General features: G+C 43.0%; 1 protein-coding gene across 1 annotated transcript in view; it reads left to right on the forward strand.

The window, feature by feature from the left end:
- The window catches only part of LOC140481912 (partitioning defective 3 homolog B-like), a 997,517-nt gene that overhangs the window by 371,941 nt on the left and 599,590 nt on the right, over positions 1-25,986 (forward strand). The window contains exon 5 of the mRNA XM_072578586.1: positions 14,243-14,367. Within this exon, the coding sequence (XP_072434687.1) occupies positions 14,243-14,367 (125 nt within the window). The remainder of the gene's footprint in view (positions 1-14,242; positions 14,368-25,986) is intronic.

The raw sequence follows: 25,986 nt of genomic DNA on the forward strand, positions 1-25,986 counted from the left end.
ATCTGCACCATCAGTTCACACGTCATGATATCATCATCATATCATGAGTGTATCTTCAGCACTGCAGCAGTGTAAGTGCTCTTAGTTAAAAACACTGCCAATTGAAATATCCTGCAGTGGATTTGAGAAATATGTATCTAGTTGAGTGATCGATTTGGCACCATTATGACACTGCAGTCCTCCACCACCCCTCCCCCCTCTGCAAGCATTTAACATTAAGAAAGTAAATTTGGCAGTAATCCTTTGTACTCTATAAAATGGTTTCAGTACATCAGAGCCAATAACTTAATTACAAAAATAAAAATGCCAACCATTGCTTTTAATTAAATATTTTATGCCTACATGCAGAAGAAATTCACCTAATGTCCTGCACAGTTTGAACTCTGAAACTTGTGGAAGGACTCCATAGTCACACTGGGGAGGAAAGATGCACAGAAAGAATGATGGATTTTTAAGGCGTTTTTTTTTAATGTTTTCACTTTACTCTTTACAGTAGAATGTATGGAAGAATGGTGGAAGAATGTACAGACTTTTTAAAAATAACAGATGATGGGATGTATATTGCAAGTCACAACGGGAAGACTGTCACATTTCTTTTCAGTGGTCATAGAGTCATAGACATTTATAGCACAGGAAAATGTCCCTCTGATCATGAAGTTCATGCTAATCAAAATCAACCACCTAACTATTGTAATCCCATTTCCCAGCACTTGGCCCATCACCTTGTATGCCTTAGAATTGCAAGTGTGTATCTAAGTAGTTAAATAGGTTCCGTTTAGCTCAGTTGGCTGGATGGTTGGTTTGTGTCGCAGTGTGGTGCTAACAGCGTGGGTTCAATTCCCATCATTGGCTGAGGCTACCATGAAGGACTCTCCTTCTTAACCTCTCCCCTTGCTTAGAGGTATGGTGGCCCTTGGGTTAAATTATCACCAGTCGTCTCTCTCTAATGAGAGAGCAGCCCAGTGGTTTGGTAAGAGTATGGCAACACAACAACCTCATAAATCTTCTGAGAGTTTCTGCCTCGACCACCCTTGATCTTGTCATTTGCTCATGTGTTAAGTAGCTTTGTACTTTCCTGCATCTGTTTTTGTTCACCCTTTGTTTAACTTTGCCATGTGCATAGATGACCTGCCATAGACTCTGCTGGAGTTGTATGGCTGTCCATTTGGACTGAAGTGTGTTGACTTACCCTGCAGTTTTCTGCCTCACCTCTGTTTGTACCTCCCAAATGATCCAACTTTAGTTGAGACATTCATTGATTTAATGTGTTGAAGAAAATGTGGTGGGAGGCGATCTCTCTCTTTCAATTCCTCATTTTCCCATAATTATGCCACTACGTTGATGCAATGCAGCTCCACTGGTGCATTCTCATGTACATAGAATTATTTCTAAATATGTTCTGAATGTACTATATTAATTTACATAAACTTATTTAAACATGCATTTTAAATGTACTGAATTCTGAACTATTCCCTGATCGCTCGCTGTGGTTAAATCAAATAAATTTCACAGCAGGTAATTATTACATGTCAGACTCTAGAGCTATCACAAAAAATTAGAGTAACAGTGTGATTAGTTTGAAATTAACACCCTAAAACAATGCCGATCTTTTAAAATTATTATTTGGTTTATGTTTCAAATTCCAATGTTGTTTCCAAGGAAGAAAGTAATGCTAGCATTAGTGAGTTAAACACTTCTTTCTCTTCTTCAGGTTTCTCATGTCAACACCGAATGCTCTTGGGTCAGGCATATTGCAGCTTGATAGTTGTGAATGAGACTCCTTCCAATTTTTATGTCATTCCAATCCAAATTGTTGTACCAGTGGAGTGCACCACTGTGGCTCAGTGGCTCGTACTGCTGCTATCTGATCCCAGCCTTGGCTGATTGTGTGGAATTTGCGCATTCTCCCCATGTCTGTGTGGGTTTCCCCCTTGTGCTTCAGTTTTGTCCCACAGTCCAGATTAGGTGAATTCCCCATTCTAAATTGCCCCAGTTGTGCCCAGAGATGTGTAGGCTAGATAGATTAAACATGGTGAAAAAAAAATTTGCAGGGTCACGGCATAAAGGTGGGGGTGTGGAATATCTAGGAGGGATGCTCTTCAAAGACTAGATGGGCCGAATGGCCTTTTTCTGCACGCAATCTAAGTTGATATAGCAGTGCAGAAACAGGGGAGTGGTGCACTGTCACAGGCATCCTTTTTTTCCAGTTGTCCCATCTGATTTAACAGATCCCATGGCACTATTTCAAAGAAGAGGAGGTGAATCCCCCTACTGACCCCATACCTAAAACAGATAGCCTGGTCATTATCACGTTGTTGCTTGTGGGGAGCTTCATGTGAGCAAATTGGGTGCCATGTTATTTGCACCACAACAGTGAATACATGCAAAGATACTTCATTGGTTGTAAAATAATCTGAGGCATCCTGAGACTGAGGTAAAAGGGGCTAAAGGGGAGGTGGGGGGGGGGTGGTTGTTGGTGTTGGTGTGTGATTTGCAGAATGTCTTCCTTTCTGTCAGGAGTAGGGAAAATCGAGGTTGGCCTTTCTATCTGAAGCTATGATGTGGAGGTGCCAGTGTGGAACTGGGATGGACAAAGTTAAAAGTCGCACAACAACCTGTTGGACTATAACCTGTTGTTGTGTGTCTTGATGCCCTTAGCAGGATAGTGAATGGCTGCTCAAGAAGGGCCTTGTCTGGCCTCTGCAGGCATTTCCTACGCAACATTTTTGGAGAAGTTGTCAGTAAAAATTGGCAGCCTTTTCCTGCACTCTAGGTTTGGTTGGTGGAGTTTACTCCTGGTCCACACAGGACTCTCCATATTGGTAAGGGTTACCGCCTTACAAAGGTCTCCCATTGCTTTCAGAATTGATGCAGCATTCAGCCCCATTCCCACCCATGCCTCATTCTGCCACACTTGTCCCAGTGAGCTGACCCAACCACCTGATTTACACAGCCTCCTGTATCCTTGATGATCTGTGTTGGCTGCAGTCCCACCTGTCACCACTGCTCCTGGTGGCACTGTTGAGATGAATGAGAGTTCCTGGTTCTCTGATTGGTCCCCAGGTCTTCGGAGAGGGAGAATTGCCTTTGCTAAAACGTTGGGCTGCAGTATCCTGTCACCAAATCACCCTTTATTTACAGGTGCCAAGTACATGACACAGACCGAGCTAGCTCAGAGCTGGCTCCTAGAGTGAACAGAACCCATGACACTCCTGTTTATACCTGTCAGCCAGGGCTCCCTGATTGGGGTATTAACCTGGTTCAATCAAGGAACTCATATTCTTTAAGGTTCACGTGGCTGCCCTTGTAGCAATCACTACACCACCCCACCCCACATTCTTGACTGACCCCAACATCCACCTCTCTTTTTGTGTTGTTTTGATGAGGTTAGCTAGCATGGTGAAAATCATAATATCCATCAACGTCAATTTGTGAAGGCTAACTCTTGCTGTCTTGGAATAATTTACTGGGGTAACAGGGCTGTATGAAGTACAAATCACTGCTATTCTTAGTTTTTCAATGAGATTGCGATCATGTAACTTATAACCACACTCTCCTCTCTTACTCTATCCTTCTAAGTGCAAACTTCTGTTTCCATGGATATAGTTGCACGCTTTTAGGCTGTATCTTCAGTTTTCCACTGTAAGTATCTGACCAGGTCTTATTTTAGAAACCACAGGGAGGAATATGTTTGCAAATTGGTAACAGATTGAAGGATTTAAGAAGTCTTCCTCAAATCCCACGAGAGAAAATCAAATAGGTCTAGTATCCTATTAAAATGTCAATGTTCTAGAATAACCCAGCTAACCAAATTGCTGGCAATCTTAAAAAATAAAGATGCTTCCAATTTTTAAAAAGCAATATGTTTTTAAAGTTGAACTAAGAGTTGTTGGATGCAAAAATCGGATGTATAACTGATGATGTTGACTTCTTCTCTACTTGGAAAAATAGCCTTATCTTCCTTATGTATAAAGAAAGGTTTTAATTTATATTGCTGTTTTTTGCTATCTCAAGACGTCCAAAAGCACTCAATTAAATACTTTTGAAATTCAGCCACTGAAGTTCGCTCGAGCTTTACTTAGTGCGTAGGCACAACGTGGTCCCCATAGGATTTTGCACTCTCAGGCACAGAAGTGCACACAAGTGTGAAGATTGTGCGCACAACCCATTCGTTTGGCTGTACTGTGAGACACATTTTGGAGTTCTGTCTAGTCGCATACCCAATACAGCTAGGAGGGAACATCCGCAATCAATCACTGTTTTAATGTTGGAAGCACACTGCCAATTTGTGCATAGCCAGGATTCCAAACAGGAGTGTGATTATGTCAATGTGATATCAGTTTAAGAAAATAGTTTTGGGGGGTGGAGTTTAGTTTAATACCTTTTTTTAAAAGACAGGATGATCAGTGGTACAGCAGCCTCACAGCATGAACGCTCATGTCTTCTCCAGACATGTACTGTAAGCAGTAAAAAGGAACATGTTTGGTGCTACCATTTGGGCGCTCAAAGGTGACCTGAGCATTGAGGCTAAGAGCATGTTTGAAGTCCTTTTGCATCAGTCTTTGTCAAGGTAGAAGAAGCTGCCAACTTCATGGCAAGAGGGAAGGTTTCTCAGATACTAGACAAGCTAAAAATTAGCTAAGAGGAGATATGGGGATACTTCAAGTTGATAGTAACCAGGACTGAATAGAATGCATCCAAGGATGCTAATGGAAGTAAAGGTTGAAGTTACAGAGGCACCAGCCACAATCTTCTAATTCTCCTTGATCATGCAATGGAGTAGGAGATTGTCACCAGAAAATACCGAATTGCAAATGTTACACACTTGATCAAAAAAGTATTTATGAATACAACTACCAAGCAAAGCATATTTCCAAATGGTGGCTCAGTGGTTAGCACTGCCACGTCACAGTGCTAGAGTCTCAGGTTCAATTCCAGCCTCAAGTTTGCACGTTTTCTCTGAGTCTGTGTGGGTTTCCTCCTGGTAGGGAGGCAGGTCTGGATGGGATGTTCTTCAGAGGGTCAGTGTGGACCAGCTGGGCCAAATGACCACCTTCCACATTGTAGGGATTCTGCGAATTTGGAGCAGCATGGTGGCTTAGTGGTTAGCACTGCTGCCTCACACACCAGGGACCCGGGTTAGATTCCAACCTCGGGTAAGTTTGCACATTCTCCCCGTGTCTGCGTGGGTTTCCTCCGGGTACTCCGGTTTCCTCCCACGGTCCAAAGATATGCAGGTTACGTGAATTGGCCATGCTAAATTGCCCATAATGTTCAGGGATGTGTAGGTTAGGTGCATTAGTCAGAAAGAAATATATGGAGGGGAATGGGTCTGGGTGAGTTACTCTTCGGAGGGTTGGTATGGACTTGTTGGGCTGAAGGACCTGTTTCCATATGGTTGGGATTCTAATTTGAACTAAAATGACTGCCACTTTTACAATTAGAGTGATAGAGATGTACAGTACAGAAACAGAGCCTTCAGTCCAACTCATCCATGCCGACTATTACCTAAACTAATTTAGTCCCATTTGCCAGCAATTGGCCCATATCCCTCTAAGCCCTTCTTATTCATACACCCGTCCAGATGCCTTTTAAATGTCATAATTGTACCAGCCTCTACCACTTCCTCTGACAGTTCATTCGATACACACACTACCCTTTACATGAAAAGGTTGTCCCTTAGGTCCCTTTTAAATCTTCCCCTCTCGCCCTCAACTTATGTCCTCTAGTTCTGGACTCCCACAACCGAGGGAAAAGGCTTTGTCTATTTACCCTAGCCATGCCCCTCATGATTTTATAAAATTATCTAAGGTCACCCCTCAGCCTCCAATCCTCCAAGGAAAATAGTCCCAGTATATTCAGCCTCTCCCTGGAGCTTAAAACCTCCAACCCTGGCAATATCCTTGTAAATCTTGTAAGGAACAGATTCATAGAACATAGAACAATACAGCGCAGTACAGGCCCTTTGGCCCTCGATATTGCGCCGATCCAAGCCCACCTAACCTACACTAGCCCACTATCCTCCATATGCCTATCCAATGCCCGCTTAAATGCCCATAAAGAGGGAGAGTCCACCACTGCTACTGGCAGGGCATTCCATGAACTCCCGACTCGCTGAGTAAAGAATCTACCCCGAGCATCTGTCCTATAGCTACCACCCCTTAATTTAAAGCTATGCCCCCTTGTAATAGCTGACTCCATACGTGGAAAAAGGTTCTCATGGTCAACCCTATCTAAACCCCTAATCATCTTGTACACCTCTATCAAGTCACCCCTAAACCTTCTTTTCTCCAATGAAAACAGCCCCAAGTGCCTCAGCCTTTCCTCATACGATCTTCCTACCATGCCAGGCAACATCCTGGTAAAACACCTCTGCACCCGTTCCAGTGCCTCCACATCCTTCCTATAGTATGGCGACCAAAACTGCACACAATACTCCAGATGCGGCCGCACCAGAGTCTTATACAACTGCAACATGACCTCAGGACTCCGGAACTCCATTCCTCTACCAATAAAAGCCAGTACGCCATATGCCTTCATCACCGCACTATTTACCTGGGTGGCAACTTTCAGAGATCTGTGTACAGGTACACCAAGATCCCTCTGCTCATCCACACTACCAAGCATCCGACCATTAGCCCAGTACCCCATCTTTTTGTTACTCATACCAAAGTGAATCACCTCACACTTACCCATATTGAACTCCATTTGCCACCTTTCTGCCCAGCTCTGCAGCTTATCTATATCCCGCTGTAACCTGACACATCCTTCCTCACTGTCAACAACTCCACCGACTTTCGTATCATCTGCAAACTTGCTCACCCAACCTTCTAGCCCCTCCTCCAGGTCATTTATAAAAATGACAAACAGCGATGGTCCCAAAACAGATCCTTGTGGAACACTGCTAGTAACTGCACTCCAAGATGAACCTTTACCATCAACTACTGCCCTCTGTCTTCTTCCAGCCAGCCAATTGTTAATCCAAACCTCCAACTCACCCTCAGTGCCATACCTCCGTATTTCTTGCAGTAGCCTACCATGGGGAACCTTATCAAATGCCTTACTAAAATCCATATACACCACATCTACCGCTTTACCCTCGTCCACCTCCTTAGTCACCTTCTCAAAGAATTCAATAAGGTTTGTGAGGCACGATCTGCCCTTTACAAAACCATGCTGGCTATCCTTGATTACATTATTCCTATCCAGATGTTCATAAATCCTTTCCCTTACAATTCTCTCTAAGACTTTGCCCACAACAGAAGTGAGGCTCACCGACCTATAGTTACTAGGGTTATCCCTACTCCCTTCTTGAACAAGGGAACCACATTTGCTATCCTCCAGTCTTCTGGCACTATTCCTGTAGACAACGAGGACATAAAAATCAAGGCCAATGGCTCTGCAATCTCCTCCCTTGCTTCCCAGAGAATCCTAGGATAAATGCCATCAGGCCCAGGGGACTTATCTATTTTCACCCTTTCCAGAATTTCCAACACCTCTTCCCTACATACCTCAAAGCCGTGCATTCTGATTAATTGTGACTCAGTGTTCACATCGGCAACAATGTCCTGTTCCTGAGTGAATACTGACGAAAAGTATTCATTCAGTGTCTCCCCAATCTCTTCAGCCTCCACACGCAACTTCCCACTACTATCCTTGACTGGACCTATTCCTACCCTAGTCATTCTTTTATTCCTGACATACCTATAGAAAGCCTTTGGGTTTTCCCTAATCCTACCAACTAAGGACTTTTCATGTCCCCTCCTTGCTGCTCTTAGCTCTCTCTTCAGATCCTTCCTGGCTACCTTATAACTCTCAGTCGCCCCAATTGAACCTTCACGCCTCATCTTATCATAGGCCGCCCTCTTCCCTTTAACAAGGGATTCCAATTCCTTATTAAACCACGGCTCCCTCACACGACCCTTTCCTCCCTGCCTGACAGGTACATACTTATCAAGGACACTCAATAGTTGCTCCTTGAACAAGCTCCACATATCAATTGCGCCCTTCCCTTGAAGCCTACTTTTCCAAGCCACGCATCCTAAGTCGTGCCTCACCACATCATAATTTCCCTGCCCCCAGCTATAACTCTTGCCCTGCAGTGCACACTTATGCCTCTCCATCACTAGAGTAAAAGTCACCGAATTGTGGTCACTGTCCCCAAAGTGCTCACCTACCTCCAATTTTAACACCTGGCCTGGTTCGTTACCCAGAACCAAATCCAGTATGGCCTCACCTCTTGTTGGCCTGTCTACATATTGTGTCAGGAAACCCTCCTGCACACATTGGACCCATCTAACGAACTCGAGCTATAGCTTTCCCAGTCAATATCAGGAAAGTTAAAGACCCCATAACAACCACCCTATTACTTTCACTCTTCTCCTGAGTCATCCTCGCAATCCTTTCTTCTACATTTCTCGGACTATTAGGAGGCCTGTAGAAAACTCCTAACGGGGTGACCTCACCTTTCCTATTCCTAACCTCAGCCCAAACTACCTCAGATGGCGAGTCTTCATCCATCGTCCTTTCCACCGCTGTAATACTATCTTTGACAAGCAATGCCACACCTCCCCCTCTTTTACCCCCACCTCTGACCCCACTAAAACATTTAAACCCTGTAACCTGCAACAGCCAATCCTGTCCCTGTTCTACCCATGTCTCCGTAATAGCCACAACATCGAAGTCCCAGGTACCAACCCACGCTGCAAGTTCACCTACCTTATTTTGTATACTTCTTGCATTGAAGTATACACACTTCAAGCCACTTTCCTGTTTACAGGCACCCTCCTTTGAGATTGATGCCATGTTCCTAACCTCCCTACACTCCAGGTCCTGCACCCTAAAGCTACAGTCTAGGTTCCCATGCCCCTGCAGAGTTAGTTTAAACCCCCCCAAAGAGCACTAGCAAACCTCCCCCCAAGGATACTGGTGCCCCTCAGGTTCAGGTGTAGACCATCCTGTTTATTGAGGTCCCACTTTCCCCAGAAAGAACCCCAGTTATCCAAGTACCGAAATCCCTCCCTCCTGCACCATCCCTGTAGCCACGCATTTAACTGTTCTCTCTCCCTATTCCTCGACTCTCTATCACGTGGTTTTTTTTTGACAAGGATGGTTTCCATGGCAGGGGAACATTTTAAAGCTGTACTGATAGATGGGAGAAGCTGAGGTTTTTATTCCCAAAAGGAGGAAGTTAAGCGGAATTTTGTTAAATTTGTTGTTAAAAATCAAAAGGGATTGGACATACTAGATGGGGAGAAAGTATTCCCATTGTATTTAAAGAGGCACATCCAAAATGATTGGCAAATGAATCAAGAGGGACATGAGGGAAAATGTTTATTTTGCGCATATTTGTGATCTGGCATGGTTTGAAAGACTGGTGGAGGCAGATTCACTCATAGCTTTATGAAGGAACTGGATGAAATAAAGTGCAGTTGCATAAGGAAAGAACAGCTGAGTGTAACGAGTTAAATTGATGCAGTAGAGATTTGGGCTGCATGGCCTTTTTCCATTCTGTAACCATTCTATGAGTGGCAGTCTGGGTTATTTGCACAGATCTTTCGAGTGGGAATCGAGCTCTCAACTGTCTGACTCATATGATTGTACAATGCGCCAAACCACAGCACTGACCCAATATCAGGTAAATTGTAACATCGACAAAGTACCGCAAAAATGCCACCAGAGTGATTGATGGACCTTGGGTTCAGAGGTATTCTTGGACTGAAAATTTTTCATTACTTATTAAAAAGAGCCAGAGTATAATCTAAAGCGGATTTACTCTCTGGCTGTAATCCTGTCTAACACATGTGTTTTCCAATCCACCTGTTTCTCCTTGAGCGGGGTTCCATCAGATTACTGGCTATCAGAGTTGCTTATCTATTGACTGCGTGCTTAGCCTGACCAAATTGTGGATAATGATCTTGCTGAGATGCAGCTAATTGATTTAGGAGGTTAACAGCTATCTTGCCTTGGTGCTGCAGCTGATGACATTGACCCCTTCCCCTTCCTCTCAAACGCAGCTAATTTAATCTCCAAGTAGATTGTTCAAGTTTAGCTGGGGGAGGAATATGGTTTTAGTATGATGTTTACTTTTACACTTCTGTTCCCTTTTGCATCTGGTAAGGCATCTGGTATCTGACCTACTGAATGTTGGTTCATCTGGAGTGAGGCTCCCTTATTTTGATTCAAAAACTGACCACTTTTAATCTATCTCCCAGAACAAACAGTCATAACTCTGTTGTTCAACATTGATATAAACAATGAGCGATCTGCTGTGGGTCACCTTGATCATATGCCTAAAAGCTTGCTGCGTTTCTCCGTGTTTTCCCATCTGTCCTTTGACCAGTGAGTTTCTCTTGCATACTCGAGGAGACGTCTTAGGGGGGAGCTCAACCCCAGTCTATTTTGAAAATGGATGCTAAGGAGAAATATTGTAACCTGGAAGATTCTTTCCCCAAAAGCTATCAAGGCTGGGAGTTGGTTTAAAATTTTGAAACTGAGACTGCATGGCTTTTTTGTTGGATGGGTTACATCGGATCAATGCAGATAAATTGAATCAAAGTATAGATAGCCATGGTTTAATTGAAAGCTGGCAGAACAGGTGATAGGGCTGAATGGCTTACCATGAAGTTAATTTGTTACACTGAAAGACCTTGGCCATCCTTAAGTTGTGAAAGCCCGTGGTCTAGATTTGTCTTTCGATCTCTTGTAAATGAGTGTCTAGCTGATCAAGCGTTTATCAGATTGATAACTTTTACTCGTAGTATTTGTAGGTTCAGTAAAGCTGGAAGAATTTTTTTTTTGAAAAATGAGCAAAGAGGAAAACACAGTTCATCAGCTTTTCTCCTCTTTGTGGATGTCTTCCTGATGTCATTTTTAAATTCTCATCCTTCTCTTTGCCTGAACGCACTGATCCATGTGGTAGTTGTTGGGCACTGACAGTGTAGATGTGCCTCACTGAAGTTTTTATCTTTCTCATCATTGTATCTGAGTTCTGAAACTATCTGAGCTAGGCCTGGTTCTGTCATCTGAGGTCTACAGATGTACACTATTCTGGTTAGCAATCCAGAGTGGGAATTAAAGGCCACTTATAACAAACAATGAAAGTAGAGAGACATCCAAAGCACTGTCTCGAAGTGCAGTGAGACAGAAAATAGCAATAAAATGGAAACAAAGGGAGTCAAATGTCTGGTCATACTGGGTCGAGAAGTTCAGTTCTCAGGAGGATATTAAATGAATGGTCTTCACAAGAAGTATGACAGTCAGTATCCACCAGTTCAAGGTTTAGCTGCCATTGATATGGGGTGAAGGAAATGGGGAATGCACAAGAGACCAGAGATTGAAAAATTGAGGTGTCGGTGGGTCTGAAGGAGTCATAGCACTATAATGTAGATAGATCATGGACGGTTTTTCAACCTAAGGAAGAGCATCTTTAAATTTCAGGGATTGGGATATGTCATCAGGGCCAGGTATGATAGGTGCAGGGGACTTCGGGCAGAATCTTCCACTTCCGTTGGCTGTCACACTCACTTGCTCAGAAGGTGGCGACACACTGAAGTGGACTCTTCAAAGTAAGGCCCACTGTATCTTCCTCCAATCAGGTGCTTTGGAAAGCCTTGCCCTAACATCAGGTGTCGTTAGATGCTGGTAGCACCACAGAGGAGGCACTGCCTGCAGGCCAACCACAGGCAGAAAGACCAAGGCTTCAAATAAGTGCTTCATGGAGTTACTTGCTTGTTTCTTGGTTTGGGGGTCATGGAGAAAGGTACAGCAGACTGGAAACTGTAAAGTGATTTTCAGGGGCCAACCTGTGTGCTACATTGAGTTCCTCAAATGACCACAAGTTAGTGCAGATCAAGAGACAAATCACATTCCCTCTTCCCCCAGACTCTCCCCAAATTTCAGTCTGTCCACACTGGTTAGTCAGTTGGTTGGCGCCTGTTATCTCTTCGCCTGGAACTGAAATAATTGAAGCCGAGGCAGTAATAGGCCTTTAGGAGGTCATTGATTGACCATGTTATGGCCTCAACTGGTGATGGGGTCAGTGGGTGGAACTTCAGCATTCCCAGGCAAAACATATTTTAGGTGGGGACAGGAAGGTTGGTTGCGTTCTGTGATGTAAATTGCCCTCCTGCCTCCAGGCCCACAAACTCTGGGACTGAACGATTCGCCTTTGGTGTGAAATAGATAACCTTCCCAAAGTGATTTGCATGGTTGTGGGGAAAGAAGAGCACAGGTTTGGAAGGTTGCAACATGTTCAAAGTCTTTAGGGCAAAGGAGAATAGAGGTGAGATGGCAGTTTTCGAGGATTGGGGGTGGGCATGGAGGCGGGGGGTGATGATGATGAGAGAACAGTACTTGACAGAGCATAATTTGCAATGAGCTTTGGCGTGACAGTCCAAGAGGTTAGTTGATTCACAATTGTGTAGGAATCAAGTTAAGAGTGCAGGAATTAGAGTCGAGGTCAACGGATGTTCAGTGAGACTCTGCCCAACAATATAAGGGAAATTAGTGAGAGACAAGAGACAGTGTTAGGGGAGTGGGGGTTGGAGGATGGGGTGGGGGGGGGAGTGACAATCTGGCATGGAAGCCTGGCTTGGCTGGATATGCCAGGGACAGGGTCTTTGTAAATGGATGGACAAATTATCTTGGGAGGAAGCGGAAGGGACAGCTCAATAGATGTTTTCAAACTCATTTACAAATATGTCCTTTTGGCGCTGGTGTTCTGGGGACAAGGAGGTGATTTTTAAGAGCTGTAAAGGAAAGATATTTCAGGTGGTGGAACAAAAATTCCAAAGTGTTTCAAGCTCATTCTGATGATGGATTATGCGTAGATGTCTCAGGCGAGTATTGTGTCATGGGAGAATATAGCTGATGAGGCTCTCTAGTGCTCAATGTGAATCCAGTCTAGATTTACAGGATGAAACTAATTGCCTATTGGCATCATCATCTTTCAAATTTTCTTCTGGTGGCTTGGTGGGTGGGGGCATTGTTGAGACGAATTCAAATATTCTCTACCCATCCTACTGGATGAATTCAGTCAGTTGGTGGTTGTGTCTAAGTTGTTGGCTGTCTTCGTGGTTCAGAACCACATCAGATGATGTGCTTGTTTATGGAAGATTTGTCTCTGTATAATGCAGCCACTTTTGTTTACTTACTGCCTTGTTTTAAAATTTAAGAAAACATAAATGCTTTAACAATATAACTGAAGAGCGAAAGCAATTCCTACGCTTTTACCTCCTCACCACCAAAGACCCCAAACACCCTTTCACTTAACCCACCCAGCCTGCACATCCCTAGACACTACAGACAATTTAGCATGGCCAGTCCACATAAATTGCATATCTTTGGACTGTGGGACGAAACTGGAGCTCCCGGAGGGAGAATGTGCAAACTCCATGTAGACAGTCACCCGAGGATGGAATCGAACCCTGGTCCCTGGCGCTGTGAGGCAATGGTACTAATCACTGAGCCACTGTGCTGCCCTATCTCTAAATATATAAATGCTAATCAAAATGCAGAGTGTAAATAGCTATTTAAAACATTTATGTATTTGAATTTTGTTAATCTGAACATGTTAATAATTATAATAAATATTATGTATGACAAACTGTTTTGGTACTAATACCTACTAGCCGGTAATTACTATAGTTCATTAAAAACACATGGAGAACTCTTAGATGTTTCCCTTTGCACACGATGAGATGTGCATAGCTCAGAATTTGATAAATAAATGTTAGTTAATTAGCATTATTTCTTTAGTTTTGTTAACTTTTATTTTGTTTCATTATGATATTTTTGGATTTCAGGGTTGCACGTCAATCTCTCAAACATTATAATGTGGAGGTGTCGGTGGTGGACAAAGTTAAAAATCACACGACACCTGTTATAAACCTGTTGGACTCTAATCTGGTGTTGTGTGATTTTTAAGTTTGAAAACAGTATGTCTGTAAATGTCAGTCCCTTTACATTTAAAACAAAAACTTCATCTGTAAAATTTGAAATCTGCATGCATATATAGGCCTCTACCTTTTCCCAGTCAGATGAACGTTCATCAACCAGATACTCTCTCCCCACTGTTTCAACCATCTACTCTCTCCCCACTGTTTCTACCAGATGTGCTGAGTACTTGCACCAATTTTTGTTTTGTTTGAGAAGAACAGATTCTCTGTCAATGTGGCACTGCTTAGGAAATTAGGTGGGTAATTGCTGGTGTTTTTCTGAAGTCCAACTTTGTTCTCCACAGGCACACCACTCATGGTACGAAGAAGCAGTGATCCAGCATTGGCCCCACCTACTGTGTTCCAAACAGGTGCTTCTCAATCTGATGAACCCCTTAACAGGAACCTGAACGTGAAGCCTGTCATAGTGGTAAGCCATGGCTCAATAGACTTGGGAAATTGAAGGGGATAGTTTGGATTCTGCTGGAGTTGCATGTTATCAACTCCCAAGATCTGTTTATTTAGCTTGTTAAGCACTGGAGGATCCATTTAACTATTGAAACCCAGGATGCAATGGAGACCATGCAAGTATGCAACATTAATGAAATTGATGTCTGAAAGCCTCTTAAATACAGCTCGATCATTTCTGCATGAGATTGTAGTGCAGTTGATATTGATGCCTTGTTTGCTCTGTCAACCACCTGATCGGAAGAGGGTTTGGTGTTTACATTTCTCTACTTATGCTTTGTGCTACCTTGACCATTTGAAACACGTTTATCAAGGCGAACGTGTTCTGGAAAAGAGCTTTATTGTTCCAATGTTATTGTTTTGACATTATCTGTTGTTTTCTTGTCCACATAATAGAACTCCCAACAGCAGTGAGTTTCCTGACGCATGCATGCTTTATACCGAAGGGTCTTTAAACTAAATCTGTCTTCATCATATCTGATAGGTGTTGGCTTATGTTTGTGCAGCTCTCTTGTATATGGGACAGTTGCAGGTTCATTTAGGGTGAGAGAAACTGTCTTCCCTTAACTCTTAGATTGGCCTTCTTGAAATGGCCAATGGCAGTGGAGGAAAAGAATGATTATTATGATGCCGGTGATTGTCCTTGATTAGTATCAAAGATGTTTGCTTCACTTAATTTGTAAAATAAAAGATGAGTGAGCTGCAGAAAGACACCGACAAAAATGCTATCCTATTCTGTCGCTCAGAAAACTGGGGAAATTTGAGTTCTACAACCCATCTGATTCCGTTCCCATTCAACTCATTGAAACAACAATATCAGGTGAGGTGCAAATCTCTCATTCTACACAATACTGTGAGATCCTTTTCTGGCGCGTTAGGCTGACGTTGCCCTCGGTGTGTTTATTAATGGTCCTAATTTTGCTGTGTTTACTGTGAAACCAAGAGGTTTGTCATCACTGCTCTGTGAAGTTGGCCAAAACTTCTGGCGATTGCAGAGATGCAGTTAGAGTTGGAAGTTTGGTAATTACTGTCAGTGATTCCCTGCTCCTTCTCAGGGTGTCCGGTTGAAATCCTGACAGAAATAAAACTATTAAAAATGGCCGAATTTGTGCGAACTTGTGTTTCTTACCCTATTATCCTCAGCGTTTTTAATCACGAGGTCCCAGAGTGTGTCCTAGGTTGATTAAAGTAACTAAAAATGTGGTTTAATGAGGTTTAATTATTTTTTAATTGTTCAGGAAATGTGGGCATTGCTAGTTGGGCCAACATTTATCATCCATCCCTAGGTATCCTTGAGAAGGTGATGGTGATGATCTGCCTTCTTGAACTGCAGCAGTCCATGTGGTGCAGGTGGACCAACAATGCTGTTAGGGAGAGAGTTCCAGAATTTTGGCCTAGTAGCACCAAAGGAACATTAGGATGGTGAATGGCTTGGAGCAGTAGTTGTGGTTGGTGGTGTTCACATTTATCTGTTTCCCTTGTCCTTCTGAATGGTAGTAGTCATGGGTTTGAAAGCTAGTGGCTGAGGAGCCTTGGTGAGTTTCTGCAGTACGTCTTGTTGACTGCACTCTGATTTCGCTGTGCGTCAGTGGTGGAAGAAGTAAATGTTTATCAGTGTGGTGCCAGTCAAATGAGCTGCTTTGACCTGACTGGTTTCAAGCTTCTTGAGCGCTGCCTGGATTTTTGCAGCTCTGACAAGTGAGCAGTATTCCATCGCATTCCTGACTTGTGTCTTGTAGATGGTGAACAAGCTTTGGGGAGTCAGGAAGTGAGTTATTTACTGCAGTATTCCTAGCCTCTGACCTGCTCTTGTAGCCACAATCAATGGAAACTCCCAAGGTATTGATAGTTGGGGATTTATCTATGATAATGCCATTGAATGCCAAGGGGAGATTGTTAGGTTATCTCTTGTCTGAGATGGCCATCGCCTGCCACTTTTGTGGTGCACAATGTACTTAGCCCTAGCTACTGTCCAAGTCTACTGCTTCAGTTTTCAAGGAGTCATGAATGCCGCTGAACGTTGCAAAATCATCAGTGAACATCCCCACTTTTGGAAAAGAAACAATAAAACTGCAGATACTGGAAACCAGATACAAAAGTAGAAATTGCTGAAAAACTCAGCAGGTCTGGTGGCATCTGTAGAGAGAAAGCAGAGTTTACATTTCATGTCCAGTGACCCCTCTTTGGAATACTGAGATGTGGTCTAGATGTCAAGAGCTGTCATTTCACTGTTGACACTCATTTGTTTGTCCACGTTTGAACCAAGGATGTAATGAGGGCAAGAGCTGAGTGGCCCTGGAGAACCCAAATTGAGTGTCAGCGAACAGGTTATTGCCAAGCAAGTGCCACTTGGAAGCACTGTTGATCGGCTCTTCCATCATTTTACTGATCAAGAGTAGACTGAATGGCAGTGATTGGCTGGGTTGAATTTGTCCTGTTATTTGTGTACATGGCATACCAATGCAGTGTACCAATTGATTTTTTTTTAATGAACAACAACTCTGGCTAATGTATATGTCAAATTGCATGATGCAAATTTGTTTTTTATATCTTAAAAGATATGCTTATATAGTTTGTATATAATATTTCAACCTCTACTGCAATCCAGTGTGTCTGCCTGACTTTATGTCACTTTCTGTAATATTATAGAAACCGAATTACAAGATTTGCTTGTTACTTCTGGGTTTTCTGTCATTGAAAATTCTTCACTGTGATTGGCTGCTTTGGCCCAGTTGATGATGTCATATGGGCATACAAGTTAAGAGTGGGCATGGGCTACTCAGCAGCTGAAACCAATTCCTCCATTCAATAAGATCATTGCTAATCCAATTGCTGAACATTCCTACCTATCCCTGATGACCTTTCACATCCTTATTTATCAAGAAGCTATCTAATTCTGTTTTAAAAATATTCAAAGAATCTGCTCCTACCATCTTTTGAAAGAGAACTCCCAAATATTCATGACCCTCTGAGAGAAAAATAATCCTTCTATCTCAGTGTTAACGAATGACTCATTGTTTTTAAACAGTGTTTTCTGTTCCAGATTCCTCCAGAAGAGGAAACATCCTCCCAATATCCACCTTATCAAAACCCTTCAGGGTCTTGCATGTTTTAATCAAGTCATTTATTACTCTGCTGAACTCCAGTGGTCTGTCAAGTCCTTTGTCATATGACAGTCTTCCATTCCAGGTAATAGTCTTGTAACAATCCCTGAACTGCTCCCAATGCATTTTACATCCTTCTGTAAAAAGACATACCAATACAGTGCACAGTAACTGAAACATAACCCCCCTGCATCTTTGTATTCAGTCCTCCTTGGAAAAGATTATAGCATTCACACTAACATTTTGTGATTCATGCACCAGGACAATGAGATCACTGTGTCCGAGCTCTCTCAAATCTTCTCACATAGACAATATACTTCATTTTGTTTGTGCCAAAATGGACAATTTCACATTTTTTTACACTATACTCCATTTGCCAGGTCATTGTCTACTCACATAACCTATCTGCATCTTTTTGTCCTCCTTATGTCCTATAGAGATTGCTGACAGCTAGTATTAGAATTAAAATACTGACAGAAAATATTAAACTAATTCCTCAGAGCTTTCTAGATCCTTATGGGCAGCTTTCTTGATGAGCGTTGGAGCTTCATCTCTGGCCACAGATTCTGGTCTAGGACTTCATTATGGTGCAAGCATGTTGGTGAACTAAAACTCCATCAGTTCGTAAGCAATGGAGCAAAGTTGACTTCACACCAAGTGAGGAGATCGTAATGAAATTGTCACTGACAGTTGTCAATATATTATTGACAAGAGCGAAGGAAGTGAATGGACTATGGCCAAATTCGCAGATGACACAAAACACATTTTGGCAGGAAGAATAAAGAGCTAAATGTTAATTAAATGCCAGAAGACTGCAGAAAGCTTTGCCGGGATTGCTGACTGCACAAAGTAAGGATTGACATTGTTTAAGTTAATGGGAAGTAAGTGACTTTAAAATTCCTACTGATTGATTGCTACAATTTTGCGAAGTCTCTGGCACACATAGGCGTGGGTCAGCTCTTTCTCCATGGACTACAGCCATCCATGTAACACTCATATAACTCTCCACTGTCCAAGGCAAAGTTGTTAATTTGAATGACAACTGATTCATCACCTTAAACAGCCTCTTAGAGTCGTAGAGATGTACAGCAGGGAAACAGACCCTATGGTCCAACGTGTCCATGCCAACCATATATCCCAACCCAATCTAGTCCCACTTCCCAGCACCTGGCCCATACCCCTCCAATATCTTCCTATTCATATACCCATCTAGATGCCTTTTAAATGTTGCAGTTGTACTAGCTTCCATCACTTCCTCTGGCAGCTCATTCCATACATGAAAAATTTGTCCCTTAGATCTCTTTTATATCTTTCCCCTCTCAGCTTAAACCCATGTCCTCTAGTTCTGGACTCCCCCACCCCAGTGAAAAGGCCTTGTCAATTTATCCTATCCATGCCCCGCGTGGTTTTATAAACCTCGATAAGGTCACCCTTCAGCCTTCAACGCTCAATGTAAAACAGCCCTACCCTATTCAACCTCTCAAATAGCTCAAATCCTCCAATCCTGGCAGCATCCTTGTAAATCTTTTCTGATAGGAAGGAGACCAGAATTGCACACAATATTCCAAATGTGGCCTAACCAGTGTCTTGTAATGCCACAACATGACCTCCCGAACTCAATACTTTGACCAGTAAAGGAAAGCATATCAAATGCAACCTTCATTATCCTATCTACCTGCGACTCCACTTTCAAGGAGCTATGAACCTGCACTCCAAGGTCTCTTTGTTCAGCCCTTGAAGACTGAAATGGGTGAATTTATGGGGAACAAGGAAATGGCGGAAGAGTTGAATAGGTACTTTGGATCTGTCTTCACTGGGGAAGACACAAGCAATCTCCCAGATGTAATAGTGACTGAAGGACCTAGGGTAATGGATGAGCTGAAGAGAATTTATATTAGGCAGGAAATGGTGTTGGATAGGTCTGAAGGCTGATAAGTCCCCAGGACCTGATGATCTGCATCCCAGAGTACTTAAGGAGGTGACCCTAGAAATCATGGACTCATTGGTAATCGTTTTCCAATGTTCTATAGATTCAGGATCAGTTCCTGTGGATTGGAGGGTGGCTAATATTATCCCACTGTCCAAGAAAGGAGGAAGAGAGAAAACCGGGAATTCTAGACTGGTTAGCCTGACGTCAGTGGTGGGAAAGATACTGGAAATCAATTATAAAAGATGAAATTATGACTCATTTGGAGAGCAGTAACAGGATAGGTCAGAGTCAGCATGGATTTACGAAGGGGAAATCGTGCTTGACTAATCTAGAATTTTTTGAGGATGTAACTATGAAGATGTACAAGGGAGAGCCAGTGGATGTAATGTACCTGGATTTTCAGAAAGCCGTTTGATAAAGTCCCACATAGGCGATTAGTGAACAAATTTGGGCATGTGGTATTGGGGGCAAAATACTGACTTGGATTGAAAATTGGCTGGCTGACAGGAAGCAAAGAGTAGTGATAAACAGGTCCCTTTCAGAATGGCAGGCGGTGACCAGTGGGGTACCATGAGGTTCGGTGCTGTGACCGCAGCTGTGTACAATATACATTAATGATATAGATGAAGGTATTAAAAGTAATATTAGCAAATTTGCTAATGACACAAACCTAGGTGGCAGGGTGAAATGTGAGGAGGATGTTATGAGAATACAGGGTGACATGGACAAGCTAGGTGAGTGGATGGATGTATGGCAGATACAGTTTAATGTAGATAAATGTGTAGTTATCCACTTTGATGGCAAGAACAGGAATTTGGATTACTATCCAAATGGAGTCAGGTTAGATAAAGGGGAAGTACAATGAGATCTAGGTGTTCTTGTACATCAGTCAATGAAAGCAAGCATGCAGGTTCAGCAGGCAGTAAAGAAAGCTAATGGCATGCTGGCCTTCATAACAAGAGGGATTGAGTATAGGAGCAAAGTGGTCCTTCTGCAGCTGTACAGGGCCCTGGTGAGACCGCATCTGGAGTATCATGTGCAGTTTTGGTCTCTAAGTTTGAGGAAGGACATTCTGGCTATTGAGGGAGTGCAACGTAGGTTCACGAGGTCAATTCCCAGAATGGCGGGACTACCATATGTTGAAAGATTGGAGCGACAGAGCTTGTATACACTTGAGTTTAGAAGGATGAGAGGGGATCTGATTGAGATGTCTAAGATTATTAAAGGATTGGACACTCTGGAGGCAGGAAGCATGTTTTTCCGCTGATGGGTGAATCCAGAACCAAAGGACACAGTTTAAAAGTAAGGGGTAGGCCATTTAGAACAGAGTTGAGGAGAAACATCTTCACCCAGAGAGTGGTGGATATATGGAATGCTCTGCCCCAGAAGGCAGTGGAGGCCAAGTCTCTGGATACTTTCAAGAAAGCGATGGATAGAGCTGTTAAAGATAGTGGAATCAAGGGTTATGAGGATAAGGCAGGAACCGGATACTGATTGTGGATGATCAGCCATGATCAAAATGAACGGTGGTGCTGGCTCGAAGGGTCGAATGGCCTACTCCTGCACTTATTGTCTATAACACTCCTTTCTTCTGCTTTACTGCACTGTGCGTGCATTGTGCATCTGGTACAGGGTGCTCTTCTTCAACTTACATTTTCTATCTTTCACACCATCATTAACACCCATTTGACATCTCAGTCACTCCTTCGTTGCTGTTAGGAACCCTCTGCCTTTGGCTCTGGGCAATCTCACCATCTGTTCTCCTCATTCTTACTCCCCTCTGTCTACAACATAAAACAAGCATTTTACAGGGCCTTTCAACTCTGAACAAGAGTTAGATCAGACTGCAGACATCAAGTATTTGTGGTGTGTGTATATTGAGTGAGCTGGCAGAGAAGTGATAGAGGCAAGTGCAATTACAACATGGGTTTGCAGAGGAACGCAACTGTTACATTGCAGCAGAATGACCTGAGTGACTTTCGAACTTGCTGAGGCTTCTTTGACAGCATCTCCCAAAACCAGCAACCTTTAAATCTTAAAAGAACACAGGATGCTAATGCATGTGTAAAGCATACACTGATAGTGTTGTTCCTTCAGTGTCACTGGTAAAACCTTGAAATACTGTCTTTATAGCAACACTGTGGGTGTACCGACAGACAACTAAAGAGCAATGATCGACAAAGGCAAATCATCGCTTTGCCTGAGGGCAAGAAGAGACGTGCAATAAATATTGGCCTTGTGAAAATTCTGACCCACAAATGGCCTGTCATTGGGCTTATTTGATTGTTTGAATGATGGAGCCGGCTTGAGGGGCTGAAGTGGTTTATTAGGTAAAAACCTGTATTCCTGATGAAGGGCTTTTGCCTGAAACATCGATTTTATTGCTCCTTGGATGCTGTCTGAACTCCTGTGCTTTTCCAGCACCCCTCTAATCTAGACCCTGAAATGGTTTATTCTTAATCCTACTTTTGTGGGTTGAAGTTTTTGCTTCCCTGCTGACAGGTTTGAGAGCTGAATGGCTCAATTAGCCCAACGGACTGGGTGGTGTTGGGCGACACGTTAATAAACCCCTTAAGTGTGAAATTAGTTTTCACTTAAGGGCTTCATTTCACTGCCAGCATTTAAAGTGGGAACATGGGAAGCCTTTGACATATGCATAACCCAATGGACCTGTCAAATGAAGTGGGGGGAGGGTGGAGTCAAGGCGGGTGAGGCAAGCATGGTTTGTCCTTCATCAGTTCCCCTGTGCCCAAGAGCAGAATTCTCTGTTGGTATTAACCCCTCTGGGTCTTCTTCCTTCCTTGTCCTTTCCAACCTTAGGCTTCCCACACCCTTTCACCCAGGTTTGCCAGTGAAGCCGCACCCCACCATCCACAAGACTCCCTGTTCATTTAATCCAGATCTGTGGAACTCATTACCACAGAAGGCTGTGGAGGCTAAGTCATGGAATGTATTTAAGAAAGAGATAGAAAGCTAGTTTCTTGAATGGTAAATGGATCAGGGGTGACCGAGAGAAGGCAGGAGAATGGGGTTTGAGAAGCCTATCAGCCAAGATCAAATAGTGGAGCAGACTTGATGGGCTGAATGGCCTCATTCTCCGAGATCTTACAGTTTTATGGTCTTATCCTCGCACACTGTTGCACGCTCCTTTTGCCAAATTCTGGACAGTTGCTGGTTAGTAGATCTTTTAAGGGAGTGGGTTGATTTCCTATTCCTTAAGGGTAGAAACACTGCCTCTAACTTAATTGAAAAATAGATGTTGGGGCACACAAGTCTCTTCTTGGTGAGCTCTCCTTATCCCCACCCCCCACCCCAAAAGCATAATCAATCTGGGGCCCATACTTCCAAAAAGATCAAGAAAATTAATTTACATCAGTTCACGAGCCAGCAAGTTTTGAAAATATGGTCAGTGCTCAATTTGTGTTCATGTCAGTGCCATGGGCAAAAGGATTGCTTTTGGCTGTTTCTTTACTTGTTGCAGTTCACTGTTGTTAGGACTGATTCTTTTTTTTTTCGCGGCTTCCCCAGTTTTCCTTTGAGTTTCTATGACAGTGCTGATAACCTGCCTTTAACTATCCACTGTAAAAGTGTAACACCTGGTTTTACAATCGCTGTGTGAAGTACTGTGATATTTCACATTAGGACATGGTGTAAAGCAGCTGCTTGGCATGGAATGATTGATTCCTGGCTTGAAGAACAGTAGACTCTACACTTGGTCTGATTATCAACTGCTACGTAATCAATGGGAAACTGCATTAATACTCAACAAACACACTGACATCAATTGCTGGACTAGCTCATGGCAGTTGCCACTTGGTTTATGGACTCAAGAACTGTGAGGGGTTCTGTGGCAGAGGGATTGTGTCCCTATCTCTGAACCAGAAAACCCAGATACAATTCCTACCTGCTCCAGAGGTGCATAATAATATCCCTCAACAGATTGATTTGAAAATATCTGTGTGGAGTTTGCATGTTCTCCCTGGATCTACATGAGTTTCCTCCAGGTGCTGTGGTTTCCTCCTGCAATCCAAAGATGTGCAGCTTAGGTGAATTGGCCATGCTGAATTGCCCATAGTGTTCAGGGATGTGTAAGTTAGGTGCATTAGTCATGGGGAAATGTTGAGTTATATGGTAGGTGAATGGGTCTGGGTGGACTACTCTTTGAAGGGTTGGTTTAGACTTGTTGGGCCAAATGGCCTGTTTACAAACTGTAGGGTTTCTAGTGAGGGTAGGAGTATGAGGATAGAGCAGATAGATGCTTGGCTGAGAAGCTGGTGTAGGGGAGAAGGATTCACATTTTTGGATCATTACAATCTCCTCTCGGGTAAAAGTGACCTGTATAAGAAGAACAGATTGCACCTGAATTGGAAGGTGAGTAATATACTGACGGGGAGGTTGGCTAGATTTGCTTGGAAGGGTTTAAACTAGTAACTGCCTGGGGTGGGAGCCAAGGAGATAGTGAGGAAAGCGATCAGGTACAGTTAGGAAAAGGAGCAAGTCAACAGCCAGGGTAGGCAAGCACAAAGCCAAAAACGAGGTAGGACTGATTAATAAAACTGCATTCAATTCAATGCAAGAGACCTAACAGGGAAGGCAGATGAACTCAGGGCATGGCTGGGAACATAGGACTGGGGTATCATAGCAATTACAGAGATGTGGCTTAGGGCTGGACAGGACTGGCATCTTAAATGTTCCAGGATATAGAAGCTATAGGAAGGATAGAAACGGGGGCAAGAGGAAGGGGAACAGCATTTCTGAATATCGATAACATAATGGCTGTACTTAGAGAGGATATTCCTGGAACTACGTCCAGGGAAGTTATTCGGATGGAACTGAGAAATAAGAAAGGGTGATCACCTTATTGGGACAGGATTTGCATGTAATTTAAAAGGCAAGGACTGATTAGGGATAGTCAGTATGGCTTTGTGCGTGGGAAATCATGTCTCACAAACTTGATTGAGTTTTTTGAAAAAGTAACAAAGAGGATTGCTGAGGGCAGAGTGATAGACGTGATCTATACAGACTTCAGTAAGGCGTTCGACAAGGTTCCTCATGGTAGACTAGTTGGCAAGGTTAAATCACACGGAATAGGTGGTAACTCACCATTTGGATACAGAGCTAGCTTGATGGAAGATAGAGGATGGTGGTAGAGGGTTCCTTTCAGACTGGAAACCTGTGACCAGCAGTATGCCACTGGGGCCACTGCCTTTTGTCATTTATATAAATGATTTGGATGTGAATATAAGAAGTATGGTTAGTAAGTTTGCAGATGATACCAAAATTGGAGGTGTAGTGCACAACAAAGAAGGTTACCTGCAATTACAACGGGATCTTGATCAGATGGGCCAATGGGCCGAGGAGTTACCAATGGAGTTTAATTTAGATAAATGTGAGGTACTGCATTTTGGAAAGGCAAATCAGGGCAGGACTTCTACACTTAATGGTAAGGTCCTAGAAAGTGTTGATGAACAAAGAGATTTGGTGTGCAGGGTCATCACTCCTTGTAAGTGGAGTCACAGGTAAATAGGATAGTGAAGAACGTGTTTGGTGTGCTTTCCTTTATTGGTCAGTGCATTGAGTAAAGGAGTTGGGATATCATGTTTTGGCTGTCCAGGACATTGGTTAGGCCACTTTTGGAATGCTGCTTGCAATTCTGGTCTCCCTGCTATCGGAAGGACGTTGTGAAACTTGAAAAGATTTGCAAGGGTGCTGCCAGGGTTGGGAGGGTTTCAGCTATAGGGAGAGGCTGAATAGGCTTGAGCTATTTTCCCAGGAGCTTCAGGGAGAGTAAGGGGTGACCTTTTAGCCTTTATTAAAATCATAAGGAGCATGGATAGGGTAAATAGACATGGTCTTTTCCCTGGGGTGGCAGTGTCCAGAACTAGATGGCATAGGTTTAAGGTGTGAGGGGAAAGATATCAAAGGGACCTAAGGGGCAACGTTTTCACACAGTGGGTGGTGTGCATATGGAAAGAGCTGCCAGAAGAAGTGGTGGAGACTGGTACAATTACAACATTTAAAAGATATCTCTTTGGGTAGATGAATAGGAAGGCTTTAGAGGGGAAACGGGCCAAATGCTGACAAATAGGACTAAATTTATTTCAGATATCTGGTTGGCATGGGCGACTTGGACCAAAGGGTCTGCTTCTGTGCTGAACATCTCTATGACTCTGAATCAGTGTTCTTCCACTTAACGGAGCTCAGTTCTTTCTCTCCTCTCAGTCCTTCAATGTTAGTTTAACATTGCTAATATTTTCCAAAAAGCTATTTAAGACATATTGCATCAAATATTGTATATTGGAAATGAACTTAAGGCAGTGTTTGAGTTAAAGTATTCTGTTGTTCATAACCATTTAAGTTTTATCCTTGGGATTGTTGAAACTGCTTGGTTTCAATTTAGTCTTAAACACACTGCAATCATTTATATGTGCAAAAATTATCTTGTATTTGTGGAAATTATTTGCTGATAAATATACAGCCAAGGCATAGCAAAGCTGCATATCTAGCTTGGCAAGGAATACCTTTTGAATTTTCTCCCAAGCAATTA

The sequence above is a fragment of the Chiloscyllium punctatum genome, chromosome 10, assembly GCF_047496795.1.
Source record: "Chiloscyllium punctatum isolate Juve2018m chromosome 10, sChiPun1.3, whole genome shotgun sequence".
NCBI classification, from domain to species: domain Eukaryota; kingdom Metazoa; phylum Chordata; class Chondrichthyes; order Orectolobiformes; family Hemiscylliidae; genus Chiloscyllium; species Chiloscyllium punctatum.